The 21,160-nt window shown below is 38.3% G+C and overlaps 1 protein-coding gene across 1 annotated transcript in view; it reads right to left on the bottom strand.

Moving 5' to 3' along the window:
* Positions 1-21,160, bottom strand: part of Wdr64 (WD repeat domain 64) — a 111,150-nt gene that overhangs the window by 18,791 nt on the left and 71,199 nt on the right. Inside the window, exons 16-21 of the mRNA XM_052200715.1 lie at positions 8,691-8,821; positions 5,207-5,308; positions 4,007-4,076; positions 3,158-3,194; positions 2,207-2,343; positions 65-170 (exon numbers count right to left, since the gene is read on the bottom strand). Coding sequence (XP_052056675.1) covers positions 65-170; positions 2,207-2,343; positions 3,158-3,194; positions 4,007-4,076; positions 5,207-5,308; positions 8,691-8,821 — 583 coding nt within the window. The remainder of the gene's footprint in view (positions 1-64; positions 171-2,206; positions 2,344-3,157; positions 3,195-4,006; positions 4,077-5,206; positions 5,309-8,690; positions 8,822-21,160) is intronic.

Raw genomic sequence — 21,160 nt, 5'->3', positions numbered from 1 at the left:
AGAGCTATTTTTATATTATGCAGGTTCTTAAGACGAAGTTTAATCGGTCAGAACAAGGACTTACCCACATTCCCAGCCAGCAGTATCCTGCAGCACGAGTCGGTGTACAGTGATGTCAGGGAAATGGCGGAGTGCTTCGTGAAGGGCAACATGTCTTTCAGAAGCTTCCCCTGAACCAGGCACAAGGCAAACAAGGCTTATATGATTATAAGTTCTATAAAATCGCAAGAGTAAAGCTGAATTTCACTCTACCGAAGACTTCTCAATTTTTATCTCTACTAACAGGATTTTCTCATCTGTACTAAAAATAACTTGATCCTATCTATCCATGAGGACTTATTACTTTGAAATAAAGAGCATGGATAACTCAAAGTATGGATAACTATTAGCTGATTGTTATCGATTTCCACTTTTTCTTGTATTTTCCATGGGTCTTTTTACAAAATCCTTTGTGTGGGATTTCAACTAGATGGTTTCTCCTTACACAATCATTCCTTTCAAAATCAAATGCAACTGCATGGTGACACGGCATATTTCAACAGACATACTTACCTGCTAGGCAGATATCCATGACTATTGAAGCAATAATGGATTGCAAAAGACTCGAACCCACACAAACTATTTTAAGTGGTATAAGCTAGCCTTTGGAAGAACTTCCATGGCATTATCTCCTTGGAGACTTAACTGAGAACAGAATTTGAATCAGCAGTTGTTTTTTCTAAGAGTCCTCAGATATTGTCTCTTCTGTTTCTCTGTTTTCTTTGCCACAGATAAAAGGCATTTTATTCCAAGATCATCTGAGAGATTGTTTGTCTCCCAGTTTCAAACCTCAGGTTTCCTTACAAAGCTAGTGCCTGTGAGCAGACTGGCACTGAGCTGGTGGTCAGGCCTGCTGCTTTGTGTTCCTGGGTCTCAGTGTGGGTCACACAACACAGTGGTCATCTCCTGGGTCCCCTGTAGAAGGCTCACCGCAGTGTTCACACCTTCCTGTGTCTCCTAGAGTTTCAGTGTCATAATGGGTCATCTACTTACAACTACATCATTGTCTGTTCCCCTGCCTTGAATTCTTGTTCTTTTTAAAATGTGGTTTATGTGTGTGTGTGTGTGTGTGTGTGTGTGTGTGTGTGTGTTGCATATGTGGAACTAAGAGGACAACCTTGTGGAGCTGCTTCTCTCCTTCTCCCAGGTTTTGAACTCATGTTTTCATGCTTGTATGGCAACTAAATTTTACCCAGTGAGCCATCTTACTGGTCCCTAATTTGTACTTTGACCTTGGGATGTCCAGCCTCCATCCCAAATCACTTGGACTCTTTGGATAAATTAAAGCTACTGTTTTCACAGTAAAAAAACAGAAGGACATTCAAAGTGATGCCATACCACCTTTCAATAATTTATATCATTAAAGTTTTATATTAAGGTTCAGCCAGTAAAGGGGCTTGCTGCCAAGCCTGGCAACCGACATTTGATCGCTGAGACCTACCTAGTGGAAAAAGTGACTTTCACGGGTTTCCTTCTGACTTTTCCATTACTGTCGCAACATGTATGTACACATATTCATATACAATTATACATATATGAAGATAAATAAGCATAATAAAATATTTTATATGCTCTATGTCAGTATTCTTTTATTCTGTTTTATGGTATGCAATTATGAGTGTGTGTGTGTGTGTGTGTGTGTGTGTGTGTAGACCAGGGAACAAACTTGGCTGTCACTCCTCAGGAAGACCATTTACCTTATTTAGAGACAAAAATCTCTGCCTGGCCTAGAGCTTCTTAGCTAGGCTAGACTGTCTCTCGCCAGCAAGCCCAAAGAATCTTCTGATCCCTCCTCTCCAGCACTGGGATTATAAATATACTCTCCCATGTTCAGATTTTTTTATTGTGGATTCTAAGGATTTTACTCATCTCCCTAGCTCCTTGCATCCTTTTATAGAATACATTCTTAATGGCACGTTACTTAAATAGACAGTAAATTATAATTATCAATTCACAGCCAAGCTAGAAAGATTAGAAACTGTTAACAGTTTTGACTTGAGTAGTAAAATGGACCTAGTGTATAGTTTGACAATAGTCAGTGGATAGACTTTGGCTGGAAGAGGGAAACGTTTGAATTGAATTTCATCTGGAAGAAGGCTGCAGTGTATAATGATCCTCTTTATCATCCCATCCCTTTTGAGTCCCAGCCAAGACCAAACTTCATCACCTCCAGTGACCACAAACGGAGATGTCCATCCTCATGTGCAGTGACCAGGAGAGGAGGTTGTGGCTCCACGGAGCTGATGGGTGCGGGCTGTCTCCTGCTCACTGGCTGCTGCTCTCCCACCATGTCTGTTTGCTCCCCTAGTAAGAAAAACTCGTGAGCGCTGCTGGCATTTGCAACCCTTGGAGTTTCAAGTTTTAGGGAACACTGAAGAAGAGATGGATGGGAAAGAGCAATGCAAGGTTTTCCCAAAAATATTTAGTTTAAACTTGAGAAGACTCACAGGGAAGAAAACAGAAAAAGTATCTGCACAATAGAACCCTGGATCACTGGGAAAATCTAAAAGACTTGTTTGGGGTCCCTATTGTTAAAACCTCTAGAAGATTCTGAATGTGGTGGCTAAACCTTGTGAAAGTTTTAACACATCTAGAATGTTTTATAAATTGAGCATAAGTTTTAGCAAAATGCATTGGAGACTAAAATGTTCAGGAATATTTTGGATTTAAAAAAAAACTAGAATTAGCATCATTTGTTTTTTTCCATGCTGAGAATGTTTCTGAACATGTCATTCTTTTAAAATGAGCATATATCAAGAATAATGGGCTTCCTGATGAATTCTATACATTTCACACATATAGTAGTCATATTTACTCTGCATTACTCGTCCACACTCTTTCTCCCTCCCATTGATACCCTTAAAAGGCATCATGTTAGCCGAGATCCTTTCTTTTAGACTACCAAGACCTCCAAACACTTCAATATTCAGTTACAGAAAGAGCATATCAAGACTATTCTATCACATGAAATCCCTGTTGCAAAGGTGCTACCTGGTCTGGGCCATAGCTCTGTGGTAGAGTGCTTACCCAGGATGTGACACAAAGAGAAAGAAAAGACTCAGCCTCTTGAGTCTACAGAAATGAGTTCATAATGACCTTTGACCTCACTCATACTGACCTTTGACCTCGGTGTCATGTATACTTTGCTTACTTCCCTGAATGGAGAAGAGAGAAAAGACATTTCTGAGACATTGCATGGAAATGAGATCTACTAGGTGGGCAGCTCCTGCAGAGAACTGAGTTGACATTCCTAAGTATTTATGTTAAAAGTCACTTTAAAATGATTTCTTTGAAATACTGTATTGCAGAGCTTTTCATAGTCCTAAATGGAAGATCTATAAAACAATGGTATTTCCTGGTGGCTTTCACTAGTGACAGTGATTAGGTCCCTGGTGCATGCCCAATTCTTGGTGTGCCCCTCTCCCATTTTACAGACAACCATATCAGGTACCTTTATTTTCCTGATCCTACTGATAAGGAAACAGAAACTTAGTTTTGAGTGACAGGGTTAGACTGTCTGGCAGCACACAGAAGACTTAGATTTAGGCATGGTTTTGCCTGGGTTTTATATCCATACAGTTACATTTGCTTTCTATCACACTAGTTCGTGCAAAACAACTTCTGTGTGAAAATTTGACCTAATAAAATCCTGATGGGAAAAACACTCTGCAAAAATTTTTAAAATTGGAACTGACAACATAGAAGACCACTGCATTATATTATGGGCTGGGATCTAATTATACCACACATGAAATATGATAACATAGAAGAGATGCTCAAAGCACTAAATTATTTTACAAGCATAAAAACAACGTGTTTAACTTATTTTATGGCTGTTCACTCATGGGAAGCCCTTGAAAATAAAGTTCTTCAAGGTAGTCATTGAATTTTAGGGAAAACAATGATTTCACATGTACACAGCGTTACTGCTTATAGCAGGAAGATGTTACTTCTGCCTCATACTTACCTTGCTACTTTGTGGACCCTTGCTTGAGTCACACTGGGTTGATGAGCATATAGAATCCTGACTTGATCTCCTGAAGAGGGATGGAAGAGACACAGGATGGAAAGGTCAGATACTCCACAGAGCCCAGAGTGTCCTCTACTGCAGTTTCAGGAGGTTATTTCCTCCTTGTATATGGAAGTATATGGATAGCCTAGCCTCTCTCCCATGCAATGAATGCCCACTGGTTTGGTGTTAGAAGAGAATGCTAGAAAGCTACACCATGGAAGGGTATGGGTACTGGCTGGGTCTAGGAAACACAGGCCTGGCCCACCTCTCTGATAACACTAGGTTGAGCTATTGATTTTCCCACACTGAAATGCAGGGGCAAATGGTAGTGGTAGGGACAAGTCTGGCTAACTTCTTGCACTGTTACTTTTTTCTGGCCTGACCCTGTCTGCTCTCGTCTTTGTCGGAATGGGCTGAAAGGTAGTTTATGTACAAAGAACAGTCCTGATAATAGTCTCCAAAGAATTCTGATGTAATTTTAAGACAATGGATAAAGAAGGTGTTAGAGTCTGACTCACCAACAAGTGAACCCTAGCTATAGCACAGAAACCTTTCATTTCCCTCTAGAGGCTTCTTTAATATTGTTGGCTTAAAACTCCAGACTTCTAAAGTAAAGATAAAGAAAAAACCACTTTTAATTAAATATTTAATAAAGAATCCTCTGCTCTCACAGGAGTGGGATGGACTGCCCAGTTCTGCTGGATAGCACATGATACCTGCAATGCCATTTCCATTTGTGCCCTCTAAGTCCCAAATTCGCTGAACACCTGTGCTGACTGTATTAGATTTAGCTAAAAGTATGATCTAATGACATTCCCATGTCATCTACTGTTGTAAAGGGAGTTGTGAGGACAACATGGTAAGGGTTCACACAGGGAGGCTGCCATGTCAAGGGTCTACACAGAGAGACCAACACGGTAAGGGTTCTGGTAGTGAGAGTGACATGATAAGGGTCTACACAGTGAAGCTGACATGGTAAGGGTCTATTCAACCAGCATGTCAGGCCCCTAGAGAGTATGACAGTAAGGAAACAAAGGAGTCAACTCAACACCTATCTTCTTTCTGCTGTCCCTTCCTTAATGCTGGGAGATTGGTAGCTCACTTCACCTACCTGGGTTCCAGATAGCCCTATGTGGCCACAGAGTTCTAAGTTACCTTACACATTCAGGACTTCGGAAGAGGAACATTATATCATTAATTCGAAAGCGTTTGGGATCCAACTCAGGATCTGTAGAGAAGCAATCCTCAGGCCGGTATCTGAAAATAAGCATGTCCTTGCCTAGTAACTGTACCAACTGTGAACCTCACCTTACAGACATTGTCATAAATCCCATGCAAATCTAACAACTTCAAAGGTTATCACTGTAAGTAAAGGTGAGGCCTAGAGGGCTTGAGTTCAGATATGCCTTCTTTGCTAAGGCTTTGTAGAACCACAAGTCCATCAGATGGCCTAAAAGTCTTTAATCCAATTCATTGAGGCTGATTTCCTAGCTAGTTAAAGAGTGTCTAAAAAAAAAAAAAGAGTGTCTAAACCTGTAGAGGAACAATGGGAAGTTTCATACACTTTAAAACAGAATTCTACTCTGAATATGTTGAATGATAGAGTTCAGTGAAATGTGAGCTTATAACCACCAAAGCTTATAACTGCACCCTATTCCCATTGCTATAGTCTTGCATGGACTCAGATACCATGGAACTGCAGGTCTTGAGAATAGAACAGTAGTCTCTAACCATCTACACTGCATTCTATGCTGCATCTCCTAAATATCTGCATTCCTTTGGGAGACCTGACCTCTTAGTGAAAAGGGAACTATTTCTATTAATTTGAGCTGATGATTGATTGCTAAAATTTGGATCTGGAACATACTCCAAGAACCCCTATTTTCAAGGCTTGCTCCCCAGACTGGTGCCCTTAGGAGGTGGTGAGCTTTGAAGAGGTAATGCCTAGTCCAAAGTTTTCTATTTATTTGGAAAGTACATCCTTGAAAGAGATCTGGCACAATTTCTTCTTTCTTTTTATTTTTCCTCTATGAAATGTTCCAAATCTGATCTGATGCCTCCTCACAGGCCCAAACCAACAGGATCAGTTGATCACTTGCCCCTCTGAAACCATGAGCCAAGCCAAACTGTCATAGGGATTTGTTACAGCCACTGAAAGGAGACTAACATGGTAGTACAGGGGCCTTGTATGATTGGAAACAATATTAAAAAAAAGAAGCTTGAGAATTTGAGCACCATTTTAGCTCAATGGTTTTAGATACATGTGGTCATCAATCAATCATGAAATATATTATTAATTAGCAAGAAATATTACTAATGTTGAACCTCTAAGTCATAGTGTTCTTGAGAGAAAAGGGTTCTTTCTCTCTGACTGGTGAAGGAGTAAGACAAAATGAGGTGTATTAAGAAACAGGTTGGAAAGATGATTCAATCACTAAAGGCACTGGTTGCTCTTACAGTGGTTCTATGTTCAACTCCCAGTATCCATATGGCAGCTCACAACTATCTGTAAATCTAGTACCAAGGGATCTGATACCTTCTTCTGGCCTCTGTAGGCACTAGACACACAGGCAGTACACAGAGATACATGTAGAGAAAATTTATATTCATATAAAGTTGAATTATAAATAAAACAGTAGAAATGGCCTCCACCATTTAGAGGTGAGTTTTATAAGAAGCTGTGACTATATTACCTTACACAGTTCTTAGATAAGCTATGTCTTTTCCAAAAGACTCTAGTGATTCTAAATTTAAAAAATGTTCTATGTGTTTATAGATGTGTAGTGTATGTTTATAGATGTATGTTTATAGATGTGTAGTGGCCAAAGGACAACTTCTGTGTTGTTCCTTTGTTTTTAAGACAGAATATCTCACTGGTCTCAAACTTATCAAGTAGGTTAGGCTGATTGGTGCTAGCAAGCCCTAGGTATCTTCTTGTCCCTACTTCCTCAGTGATGGGATTATAAGTATGTACCACAGCCCCTAGCTTTTTATACTTAGGTCCAGGGGTTGAGCTCAGGTCCGTGTGCTTGCAGTGAACGTACCTTCCTCACTGAACTTCCTTGAAGGACTCTACTGCTTTAAAATAATTGCCTGCCTATAGAAAAAAAAAGATGCAATGTATAACTCACCATAGTTGTTTTCTTTTATTGAGCATGATCTTTGCATGTATTCCTTGGCAAAATGGTGGGTGCTTAAGCAAGAAAAATGGCTACCTTGATATTGGAAATAGCTCAGGACAGCTGCCCCCTCCTTTCACAGTGGCATGGGCACTGATTGTTTTTATCTCTCTTCTTTGCCTTCTCAGAAGTGAGTCAGACACAACCTGACACCTTCAATGTGAGAACTGCTCATAAGAATGTGAGGAACTGTCCAGTGAGTGTAGACATAGGTATCAAATGCCAAGTACACAGTGCAGAAGAAAAGCCTGAGTACAGGCACTGAGTGTTAAGATGGGGCCAACTTTTGATGAAAAGAGGTGTGGTCCAGGTAGACCAGTAGGAGATAATGCCCTCTAACTAGAAGTAGAGATTTCTCACATGCTTTCCTCTTTTCCTTCTTCCTTTTCCTTCCCAATCCCTTCTTCTCTAAGCTAACCTTGATTTTATTTTGTTTTATTTAAGATTATTGGGCATTTTTATCTGCCAATAATTTTACAAGCCTCCTTGATATAGGGTGTCTACCCAAGATTCCAATTCATACCTCTAAGTCCACAAGTTGAGACTGCCTATTATTTACAGTTTAGCCATACAGATAATACATTATGTTAGTTCCTTTAAACTGATGTCAAGAACACTTAGAGATGATGGTTAATTGGGGAGGGTAAAGACTCTAGTCATGATCCAGAACATTTCAACATAAGTGGTTGAGATCCAAGATGCACCTGATACATTAGCCCATGCTAGAGGCATCATGTAAATTGGATATGCTGATGCGAATGAGAAGAAAATTCTTTTAGAATGTTTATTACCATTTGTATTTGCCAAAGAAGCAGGACTGGTGGCATTAGGAATGCAGAGGGAGGAGAAGCTTGATGGAGGGACAGAGGTCAGGAATTGTGAAGCTTGAAGTGGCTGGGGAGTGGTCAGATTTCCAGTACATAATTGTATATGTGCAACTTGAAAGTTTGTAGATATCAGTATGTCAAGTTATTATACATTTTAAATAATTGCTGGGACTAGAGATATGGCTGAGTGGTTAAGAGCACTGGCTGATCTTCTAGTGGACCTAAATTTGATTTCTAGCATCCACATGCTGACTCACAACTGTTTGTAACTCTAGCCTCAGGAGATTTGATGTCCTCTTCTGGCCTCTGCCAGGCATCAGGCTAAACATCCATATAAAAAATAAATAAAATTTAAAAATTAAAATTAAAACCATTTATTGATGTTATAAATTTAAACATGGAGAGATCAGATATTTATGTAGGAAAAGTATCTTGGGTATACAATATTTACAGTTTTTCTGTATATAATCATGGAATTTAGACATTCTGAATATAATGTACTTATGAGAATAACCTCCAGGAAAATCTTTCCTTGAAGATTATCACCACCATTACCAATGCCTCAGTATTGCTTGTTATTTAAACTCTTATGCAGCAAAATGTCCTGTTCCTTAGGTTAAATACAACACTTACATTTCTTTGACAGTAGCTGCTATAAAATTCCATAGGATAATCATGCCATTTAAAGTTCCAGACACTATCAAATTATATCCCTCAGTTTGAAATACATCAATGCAGTTCACATCCATATCGACAGCAGGACTCTAGAGAAAAAGAACACAGATGTAGATTGGTGGGAATGCATACTCAGACGATTTAAAAATGTTATAGCTACATGCTAGAATCAACTTCAAGCAGTGTCATAATATGTTCAAAGTCACTGAGTATGAAATTTACTACCCCTCCCCCTTTAGTGTTAGAAAATTTAGCTTAGATAATTCATTGAAACAAACGCATCCTCCCTTCTCTTCTGGTCCCTTTGATTTAGCCATGACTTAGTCTGCTTTCTAACTATTAGCCTCTCTCTCTCTCTCTCTCTCTCTCTCTCTCTCTCTCTCTCTCTCTCTCTCTCCTCTTCTCTTCAATCATCTTGAGAAAAACAAAAACAAAAACAAAAAAAGAGTCCACATTAGCCATTTCTACTGAGAGGCCAGTCCTTCCCTTGACAAGTCCATCTGTCCAGCTTCTGGTGCATCAGACTTTATAGAAACCCTTTTCTGTATATTGCCAGCTAGTTACATGTGCTCCTTTGCAGTTATCTTGCCTTGGCTATTTGTTGAGCATCTTAGATTCTTGGAATACAGATCTAAATATAACATCTGTGATAGGAGACATGTATGGGAATTTAATGTATGCAAATGAAATGCTAATTATTGAGCAATCTGAAAATGTTGAATTGGAGACATGTGCAAGACTTGATAGGGACACCCAATGACATCTACTTAAGATAAGCAGATTCTTGCTTTTATAGTTCTTCATGTTCTCTTCTTCCTGAGATGCCTTAAGCTCATCATAGAGGGCTTTCCTGGTTTTGCTTGAATTCTCATTTGGATCTTATGACATTCACCAATGCTAAAAGCTTGGTCCCCAGCCTGTGGCACTATTGGAAGGAAGACACTAGAGCCTTTTAAAAGTTAGGGTAAGTGGGTACATACCATTTAAAGGGATATTGTGGCCTCATCCTTCCTCCCTTTCTCCTTTTCTCCCTCAGTTTCTGTCCTTCATGAGGAGCAAATTCCTGTGCTTTCTATATGACCCCATGACAACTGGGTCAAGGACTTTGGATTGGGGCTTTGCACTGAAAACTTAATCTTCCTTTTAAGTTATTTCTATCAAGGATTTTGTCCCCGTGATGAAAAGCTGGCTGACACAGCTTGGGACTCATCACGATCTGTTTTTCCGTTTTTGATTTAATGCTCTCTTATTCTGACCATCTTTTAATAATGATATCTTTAGTGTTTGCCTCTTGCACATTTGTCTTTCCTTTTTCTTTTCTCCGGCTGCTTCTGGGCCACTTCCAGGCCTCCTGTTTTAATAAAACCTCAATGTTAATGCTCTAATAATCTAATCTAGTTCTTTCTCCAGAGTTATAGGCTGCACACTTACTATTTAGTTAATATGTCTAGGCACCAGCTCCTTTAACCACATGGTACTTTCCTTCCACCACCATGTGACCTCCAACACCTATGAAGTAATGTTGAGTTTGTCAAATTTTACTGCTTAGGCTTTTTTTTTGAGATTCTATTTATTTTTATTTCATGTATATGGATGTTTGACCACATGTACCTGTGCACCTTGTACATACAGTTCGCACTGATGCCAGAAGAAGGCACTATACACCCTGGGATTAGAGTTACAGACAGTTGTGAGCCAACATGTGGAGGCTGGGAGTCAAACCCTACCCTTTAGAAGAGCAGCTAGTGCTTTTAACCCCTGAAGTTGTCACTAAATATCTTTAAAGCCTTCTTTTCCTTACCATCTCATTGTCATGACCTTTTTCCTTTTAAGCCAACAATAGCCTACTGCCTGAATCTTTGAACTTTGGTCTAATTCTGTTTACATTATTCACTTAAGCAGACTCAGGAGAGAACAACTCATAACACAAATATGATCAGGTCATTTTTCATTAAAACCCTTCCATGAGCTCCAATTCCTCAGCCTCATGAGTCCGTAAGTCCTATCTTTTCATTTCCATCTTCTACCTCTCTGGTCCTTCTCCTCTTGCACTGATATACTTGCTATCTTTCACACATCACACAGTATCTTATCTCAACGATATGATCTTTTTCTCCTTTTGGGATTTATCTTATCTTCATACCTCCCTTTGGAAACTCAGCAATTATGTGCCTCAAGAGCACCCCACCCCCAACCAATGGCACTCCAAGAGGCTGGCAGTACACTTATCTTGGTATTCCCAGTGCAGAGAACAGCACATGCTACACACTAAGTACTCAGTAAAAAGTGTATCCTAAACAAGAGCCTTTTGTGAGAAGAATGTTTATGTACAATCTAATTTCTTTTCTAAGTGACTTTGATTTTTTTTTATTGGCTATTTTATGTAATTACATTTCACATGTTATCTCCTTTCCCGGTATCCCCTCTGGAACTCCTCCCCAATCCCATCTTCCTCCCCCTGCTTCTGTGAGGTTGCTCCCCCTCCCATCCACCCACTCCCACTTCCCTGCCCTGGCATTCCCCTACACTGGGGAATTAAGCTTTCATAGGACCAAGGGCCTGTCCTACTGATGCAAGACAATGCTATCCTCTTCTACATATGCAGCCAGAGCCATGGGTTCCTGCATGTGTACTCTTTGGTTGGTGGTTTAATTCCTGGGAACTCTGGGGGTCTGCTAGGTTGATATTGTTGTTCTGTAACTTTCAATTTTAATGTAGGTAATTTTAATGTAGGTTGCAACAGGATGTGCTATAATGTTAATTATGACAAATATCAAAGATAAGAATAGAAAACCAGAGATAATTTAAACTTGCATAATGTCTTAAGGGGCACTTTCATTTCTCTTAAGTGCATGTGTGTATACTATTCATGTGTAGGATTGTATGTAGAAGCCCAAGACTGACGTTAGGCAGGTGTCTTCCTCAATTTCTCTCCATGTTAATTGTGGGAAGGGTTCTTCAGTTAAACTTAGAGTCTGCTAACATTGGTAGGCTAGCTAGCTAGCTTTTTCTAGGGTTCCCCTGTGTCTACCTCCTGAGTGCTGGGATTACAGCTGACTGGAGTGATAGCTCAGCTTTTATTTGAGTCCTGGAAATGTGAACTCTAGTCTTCATCCTGGTGTAACAAGAAGCATCTATTTAGCCATCTCTCCAGTACCATGTTTGTTGTACTTTACTAATTTATCATCTGATTTAAAGAGGCCATGTTTCAGTTCTTTGTCACCTGTGTACATGACTAGTGAGGTTCCAACTCACTGTAGGCTCATTTTTCTTCTGTTGTTAGCTACATACAGTGTTTCATACAGCATATGCATTATGTCCAAACCCAGTTCCAGTGACAGAGTTGGAAGAGGTGGATTAGAATTGCTTTCTGGAGGGGGCCCATTCCACACTCACAACTCTGACCCATAATTGTGCTTCTCTGAAAGATTTACAGGAATGGAAATGGAGAGGAGCCTGAGGAAAAGAAGGCCCAGAGACAGACCCAAAGTGAGATCTAGATCAAAGGGAGGTCCCAAGGCCTGACACTGTTACTGAGGCTATGGAGCACTCACAAAAAGGAACCGAGCATGACCACACTCAGGAAGGCCCAACAAGCAGCTGAAAGAGTCAGATGCAGATATCTGTGCCCAACCAATGGACAGAAGCAGCTGACCTCTGTTGTTGAGTTAGGAAAGGCTGAAAGAAGCTGAGGAGAAGGGCAACCCTGTAGGAGGACCAGCAGTCTCATTTAATCAGGTCCCCAGAGATCTCTCAAACACTAGACCACCAAACAGGCAGTATACACCACCTGATATGAGGCCCCCAACACACATATTGTAGAGACTGCCAGGTCTGTGTTCATTCAGAGATGATGCACCTAACCCTCAAGAGACTTGAAGCCACAGGAAGTTTAGAGGTCAGGGGTTGGGGCATCCATGTAGAGACGGGGTGGGAAGGAGGTATGGGATGTGAAACAGTCAGAGGATGGACAGGGGTGGGGGAAAATAAAATATGGAGTGTAAAAAATAAATTAATTAATAAAAAAGAATTGCTTTCTGAGGTGTTGAGAATTGTGCATATTAATTTCAAAGCTCTTTAATCTAAAAATAAAATCCCTTATTGAAACTTCCAAAGTAATTCAAGTTCAGTGCTATGCCGACATTTACTTCAATATGAGGAAAATAATATCTTCTCTATATTAAGATAATCCAATAGACAAATTTCAAATACTCTAAGACAGCCTGTATAATTTCTTGTGGACTACATTACAGTTACTTGACTAGTTATGGGGGAGAGCCTGAAGGCTTCCTTTGATTGGTACTTTTATAGTATGCAGTCATCTTATAGGTTTTGGTTTCTTTGGCCTTGAAAAACTGAAAAGCAGAAATATTTTAAGCTAATATTAGAGTATATTAATAAAGTTAATGAAGACCCATTTAAAACAATCAAGAGACCTAGATGTTTTAAGAACAAAATAACAACAACAACAACATGACAGCTTTCTTATTTCCCTGTCTTCAGCCTCAACTTCAAACATCTTGCACACTTTGTCCTCAGATGTATGTGCCTGCAAGCATATCACAGAAATAGCTTTTTAAAGAGACTTTCTATCAAGTTGTCTATTTCACTATGTGCAGATGTTTCTGACAGTTTTTGAAAGGTGTCTGAGCTCTAGTAATAGTTATGAATGTTTTCCTGGTCACAAACATTTCAAGCATCCTGAGACAATTCTGTGGCAGCCGAGGAGATGTGAGCATAACAAGTACCATGACATGGGTAATGTTTCAAAGCCATGGCACTACATGAGGGCAACAGCATCCATATACAACGGGAACCAGTGTTGTAACCACGAGAAATGATTAACACTGAGAAGAGTCAGAGAGGTGTGCATGTGGCAGGGTTAGGTTGTACATCGATCTTTTCAAGTTCACTGAATACTGCACTCATGCCTTGCTAGTTCTCATTTTATTCAAATTCACTAAAGTCAACTCTGCAAAGCAGCAGATTGACTGAACCATTCAAGACAGTATCTATTTACACCTTCCATTTCTTTATAAAATATATATTTTTAAGTAAGATGAACTGGAGGGTGGATAGAGGGTATTGAAATGGATCCATAACAAACATTTGAAATTCATAGTTATATTTAAGGGCATTTATATGTGTTCACTCTATATCACTTTTTTAATATTTTACAATAAAATATTGGTAATGAAAACACCAGGCTGATCTCAAACTCCTGGCCATGCTGCCTCTGCTTGAGTGCTGGGATTACAAACTACCAGTCATAGGCTGAGCTGAGACTGTGGAGATCCCTTCTTCAGTACCAAGTGGGAGAGATCTGCCTTTTCCCATGTTGTGGGAAGTTGGAGTGTCTCCTCCTTTCAGTCCCTGTACAGTGTTGAAATTTAGAGAATATCCTGGAAGAAAAAACTTCAGATAGTTTTTTGTTTGTTTGTTTGTTTTTGTTTTTTGTTTTTTTTTTTTTTCGAGACAGGGTTTCTCTGTGTTGTCCTGGCTGTCCTGGAACTCACTCTGTACACCAAGTTGGCCTCGAACTCAGAAATCTGCCTGCCTCTGCTTCTCAAGTGCTGGGATTACAGGCGTGTGCCGCCACCGCCCAGCCTTTGTACAACTATGTAACAGCAACAGGTGCGCTCATGATTAACTAACTGAATGCTGTCATTCTCAAGCAAGATGAGAAGCAAAGAAAAATCTAAAACTATGAAAATAAAAGATGAAGTTTGATTGACTGACTTTGAAAAATCTAGGTAATAATGTATGACTGAGATGATCCTGCTGGACTGTGCCTATCATCTGAGCTCTAGGTAGACTGAGAAAAGGTGGAGAGTTCAAAACCAGCATGGGAGTAACAGTGAAACACTTCCCCCAAATAGACAAAAACCAAAGCAAAAGAACACACACACACACACACACACACACACACACACACACACTAACCTGAAAAATCTATAATGATATAACCAGGCACAAAAAGTGAATCCTTTTTTTATGATTTATACAGATATGTTTCTAATACATGGGGAGAGATTTGATATACAAAGGAAAAGAGATCAAGTTGGATAGAGAAATAGACAGAGGATATAATAAATGCTCCACAAATGAACAGAAGATATAATAAATGCTTCACAAGATGATGTAATAAATGCTCTAGATAATATAATAAATAAATGGAGTATATAACAAATATTCTGTGAATGAACAGAGGATATAACAAATGCCCCCATAAGAGAATAGAGGATATAACAAATGCCCCTTTAAGAGAATAGAGGGTATAATAAATGCCACACAAATGAACAGAAGATAGAACAAATGCCCCATGGATAGGGAAATTGCCCTATGAATGAACAGGAAAGGATTGCTCCCTCACGATTTACAAACAAAGAAAAAAAAGCCACTAAAATGTGCAAACTTGAGTCTTTTCATGTAAATTAAAAATTTAAATGCATGGTAAGACTGGGAAAATACACTCATTCATGTGGCAGTGGAAATGCAAAAATATACAACTCCATGTAGGAGAATTTGTCACTATCTAGGAAAACACAAGATTTACATTTTCCTCGACCAATTTTATAACTTCTTGTTTTATAAACTTTTGATCCATATTTCACCTGATTTTTTTCCTGCACGGTGAGAGATATAAATCTAATTTTACTTTTCTGCATTTAGTTATTCAATTTTTTCCAGCACAATTTGTTGAACAGGTTGGTTTTCACCAATGTATGTTTTTGGCAGTGTTAGTAAAAAACTGGGTAGGTGTAGCTTCATAGATGTCTGGGTCCTCCTTCTGCTGGTCTATATGCTTTTCCCTTCCCTTCCCTCCTTCCCTCCTTCTCTCCTTTCTTCCTTCTTTCCTTCCTTCCTTCCTTTCCTCCTTCCCTCCTTCCCTCCTCCTTCCCTCCCTCCTTCCTTCCTTCCTTCCTTCCTTCCTTCCTTCCTTCCTTCCTTCCTTCCTTCCTTCCTTCCTTCCTTTTGCTGTGGTTTTCCAGCTGTGCCCTTCTTGCAACTGTTGCAAGTGTGGGTCAAGGATTTGATGTTTTCAGAATTACTCTTTCTGCTTAGCACTGTTTTAGCTATTTGGGATCTTTTGTACTTAAACATGAATGTTTTTACATTTGTGCAATAATTCAGTGAACAATGTACTTGGATTTTGATGGAGATTATATTGAATATGCATTGCTTTTACAGTATGGATGTTGCCAGTACATAATCATGGGAAAAATTTCCATCCTAGTTATTCATAAGTTTACTTCGATGTTTTAAAGTTTTGGCTGTATACCTTTCATTTCCTTGGTTATTTCTAGGTGTGGTAGTTTGAATAGGAATGTTCCTCATAGACTCATGTTTGAATACTTGGTCTATAAGGAGTGGTACTGTTAGGAGGTATGGCCTTGTTGGAGTAGGTGTGGCTTTGTTGGAGGAAGAATGTCACTAAGGAGTGGGCTTTGGGGGTCTCAGAATCCCAAACTAGTTCTCTGTCCAAAGCCTAAGGACCAAGATGTAGTTCATCTTCTCCAGCACCATGTCTTCATGCATGCTGCATGATTCCTGCCATGACAGCAAAGGACTAAACCTCTGAACTGTAAACCAGCTCCAATTAAACATTTTTCCTTATGAGAGTTGCCTTGTTCATGGTGTCTGTTTACAGCAATAAAACCATAACAAAGACACCAGGTATTTTTAAAAGTTTTATTAATTATTTGATATTTTCATATATTTCATATAATATATTTTTTAAAAATCTACTGTGAATGGGAACATTTAGCTGATTTCTTTGTCAGAAAATTGATTATTGGTATGTAGAAGGCTATATGTTGATTTTGTATTTTCCAGGCTAGAGATTTCTGGTAATATCTACTAGGTTATTTAACTACAGAATCATGCAAACAAGGATATTTTTGCTTCCTTCCCAATTTGTATTTCTTTTCTTTTTCCTTTTTTGCCTTATTTCTCATGAAGTAGAATTTAAGGTAGAAATGACCAATTATTAGATATTGATTTATTGATGTAGTCAGTGATTTGGGAGACTTGCTGCAAGCTCTACAGCCATCGGGGAAATGAGCTGTGACGAAAGCAGAAAACTCAGTTCAACACGACTTGGCCGATGCTGAGTCTAGACTTCTGGAGCTTGACACCAGGATATTTACTGTGAGCCGATTTAAGTACAGTACAACTTAGAAAAAAAGTTTTCTGTAATACAGTCCCTAGTGCACAAGGAGGCATAATGACATTGAAATTCAACTCAAAGTAAATGCAATCATGAAGATGGGTTCTATAGGTTAACAGCTTAGGATCTGGATAGCTTACAGGTCAACAGGCTATAAAGTACATGTGACATCTCTCCTAAGCATGGGTTCTATTGACTGAGAAACAAACAAAAACACAGTGGGATGAACATTCTGGGGCATATGGGTGAGGTCTGGCCCTCTTATTAGCCAAGGCTATCAGGTCATTAACAATATCAACTCTCAGCTTTCTGGGTGGAAAATAGATATCCATTTCCATCACTGAGGAGACAACCCAGTGTGATTAACATCCCTGGTTTGTCCAGTGCTTATCTACAGTGATTTACCTGTACTGCCTAATTGACAATCATGGCTTCACTCGCTACCTGGGGCAGAATGGTCTGGAGAAATCAGGAAACAATGGATTGTTGTTCTTAACAACATCCTGATTGTCACATAGCTTCTTTAAAATATGTTTGCTCGCTCTCTCCCTCTTTATGGTTTTAGAGTATAAAATGAGAATACAACTGAATCTGGGATAGAAGCCTCTTAGGAGCTATGGTAGCTTCGATCTATCAGTGAAATCTTTCTTCTGTTCTCATTGGTGTAGAGTGTTTATTCCAGATTCCTGAAACACCAGCTAAGACTTCAAGGACTATCTTGAATAACAGTGGTATGAGAGTGGGCACCTTTGCCTCCCCCCTGATTTTAGAAGAAATGGTCTCAGGATTTCTTTAGCACAGTGTTTTTTGTGAAATATTACTTCTATTGCTAGATCCTGTGGTGCTTTTATCATGATGTGATTGTTGGACTTTTCAAAGGCTTCTTCTGGGTAGATGGATATGAGTCATGTTATTTTTGTACTTAAGTCTATTTATGTGTTGTTTTACAGGAGTGTACTAATCCATATTGAATCAGTCTTACATCCCCAGTGTGAGTCCAGCTTGGTCATGGTGTATGATTGTTTCTATCTATTCTTCAAGATGATTTACAAGAATCTTTGCAACTACATTTGTCACGGAATTGCACAATGGTTTTCTATTTTTGTGATCGGATGTTTGAATCAGGGTGATATTGGTATCATAGAATAAGCTTTTTCTTGTTCCTTCCCTTTCAATTTTGTGGAAGGATTTTGGAATATTGATGTTAGTTTGACCTTAAAGAGTTAGTATAACTCAGCAGTAAATCTACCAGTCTTGGGCTTTTCTTTGTGGGGAAACTTATTACTGCTTTAATCTCATTTCCAATTATAGATCAGTTTAAATCACCTTGATTTAATTTTGATAAGTTACATGTCTAGTAATTCCTTTTATTTTTTAGCCCTTCCAAGGTTTTTGTTTGTTTGTTTTTGGAATATCTATTTTAACAGCATTCCCTAATGAACTTATCACTTTCCTTGAGAGCTGTTATAACATCCTTTTTAGTTCTAATTTTACTGATTTAGCTCTTTTCTCTCTTCCTTTTGGATAATTTGACTAGGAGTTTGTGAATCTTTATCTTTTTAAAGAAACAACCTTTGTTTGGTTGGTTTAAAAATGTTTGGATATGATAGTGATGGTTGTTCAGCAATTTAAATATTTTTAAGGCTTTTGAACATATACTGAAAACTGATGGAGGTGGTAGATTCTACAGTGTGTGTGTCATCATCAATTTTAGAAAAATAAAAATGAAGATTTCTGTATAAAGCTTATAATACTTTTAAGAATATATTATTAAATAAGTGAGAAGTAATTTATAACATATATGTATATAATATTCTATTCTTTTTTTTAAAAGGAAGGAGGACTAAGTATGACTATTTTATTACAGTCTTTAAAAATAACACCACAGACATATACCTGGAACTTACTATAGGAACAAAAGTTAACTATTCAGATTTATGAGAACAAAGTGGTAGAGAAAGAAAAATAATCAAAATAGACTTTGATTTGTATCTCAGAATAGAAGGTTGTAGAAATTTAATTTTGTAACTATCAAATTAATTTTTGCATAATGTAAGAATTAAAATAATTGAATATATTAAATAATTACATTAAAGGATTATAAACAATTATTTAAATAGCTAAATACAAATAACTAATTAAAATAAATAAATTGGGGCCAGCAAGATGCCTCAGTTGACCAATGACCTGAGTTTAATCCATGGACCCCCCTTCATGGTGGAAGGAAAGAGCTGACTACTGACATTCAGTCATTCTCTGACTTCCAAAGGTGCTCTATGCAGTCACACAGAGATATATACACAGACACGAATAAGCAAAAATTTAATAAACAATAAATTAAAAATGAAACAAGTAAATCTAGCTGGCTAGCACAAGGAATTTTACTAGCTGGTTTTGTTTGTCAGTTTGACACAAGCTGGAGCTATCACAGAGAAAGGAGCCTCCCTTGAGGAAATGCCTCTTTGAGATGCAGATGTAAGGCATTTTCTCAATTAGTGATGAAGTGGTGAGGTCCCAGTGCATTGTGGGTGGTGCCATCCTGGGCTAGTAGTCCTGAGTTCTATAAGAAAGCAAGCTGAGCAAGCCAGGAGAAGCAAGCCTGTAAGTAACATCCCTCCATGGTCTCTGCATCAGCTCCTGCTTTCTCCCCTGCTTGAGTTCCTATCCTGACTTCCTTTGGTGGTGAACAGCAATGTGGAAGTGTAAGTTGAGTAAACCCTTTCCTCCCCAACTTGCTTCTTATCACGATGCTTTGTGCAGGAATCCAAACTCTGACTAAGGCAGGAATTATCTTAAGCACTTTAAAAACCCTTAGTTTGATGGTATATTCCAAGACTCATGCACTCTGAGATCAAAATCCAATGCTAAGGAAGAAGAATCTGAACTGTCTCAGCAACCGCCTTGTGGATGGGTTTATTATTCTCCTGCAGCTACAAGAGCAGAATACAAAATAAAGAGCCTAGGCATCACACAGATGTACTGAATAAGGATCAGCTAAAAGACGCAAGATTTTCCTGCCAGAAAAAGACATAGTAAATAAAACAAAAGTAGCTAAAGCCATTTACTCTAAACTTCAAATTGGGAATATCAGTGTTAAAGATATATATTTTTCTGATAAAACTTTTTTCCTAGTATATCCATTGAAAAATCTATTAGTCCACTGAAAAGGTTAAAAATGTACATACTATATACATATATATGTAATATATATATATATAACATATATATATATATGAATGACATGGAAATAAAAGTAAGGTATTAAAATGAAAAAAACAATTAGAAAGGGAAAAAGTAGTGGAGAAAGCCATGGGATATATTAGAATATATGGTATACTTAAATAAAACCATCATTATAAAAGTAATCATTTTATAAAAAGAATAAATGCTAATATTATCATAGATTATTATCAATACTAATAATCTTTAAAACCATATTTAAGAGTGTCTCATTCTCTACCCTACTGTGGCCTCAAACTCAAACTCATAGCAATCCTCAGAGCCTTTTCAGTGCTCTGATTATAGGTATGAAACATAATGTGTTATATAAAAAATGTTTGAAAATAAAATGTATGAAGTATTGTTGTTACATAAAGGAAAAGAGATAATGTCATGTCCAAGTCACCATATTTAACTCCCAGATCACAGGAAATGTGGAAGATCTTTCCAAGTGGGCCATGGAAAGATCCAGTGTCTTAAGTACACAGACTCTTTGGCAGGAAAAGGCATTTCCTCTGAAAAGCTACATAGTTGATCTGTCAATCCAATGGATCTTGTTTAGCTCCTGGTTGAAACAATGTAAGTTCAGGAAGTTATGAAGAAAGCTATGACTCTGGATGGAAGGACGATTAAACATGTTATAATACTAATTTTTTTGTAAGTTACATTAAATGTGTCTAGAGAATGACAATGTTGCCATTTTTGAAATAATCACTGTTGTTTAGCCATACCTACTGATGAAATAGTTAAGGTTGAAAAGAGTCTACAGATGGCTATTGTGAGGGACTGGTATGAGGAATGAAAAAAAATCTGGCTATAAACAAAACAAACTTAATGTCTAGAAGTTAATTGTACTATTTAGTGTAGTTTTGTATATTTTTTAATGATCCATGACAAAAAGTTAAGAAATTAAGGAATTCAACTTTTGAAGCCACTCCATAGGTGAAAACACATGCATGGTTGGAGATATCCTAGTTCCTGGGGGTTGAACCTATGGCTTTTGTCGAGCTCATTAGACATAGTACCAAGCTGCCTTCTC

Source organism: Apodemus sylvaticus, chromosome 12, assembly GCF_947179515.1.
Source record: "Apodemus sylvaticus chromosome 12, mApoSyl1.1, whole genome shotgun sequence".
Taxonomy (NCBI): Eukaryota; Metazoa; Chordata; class Mammalia; order Rodentia; family Muridae; genus Apodemus; species Apodemus sylvaticus.
Note: the sequence above shows the minus strand (reverse complement) of the source record. Positions and strands in the feature narration are given on the sequence as shown.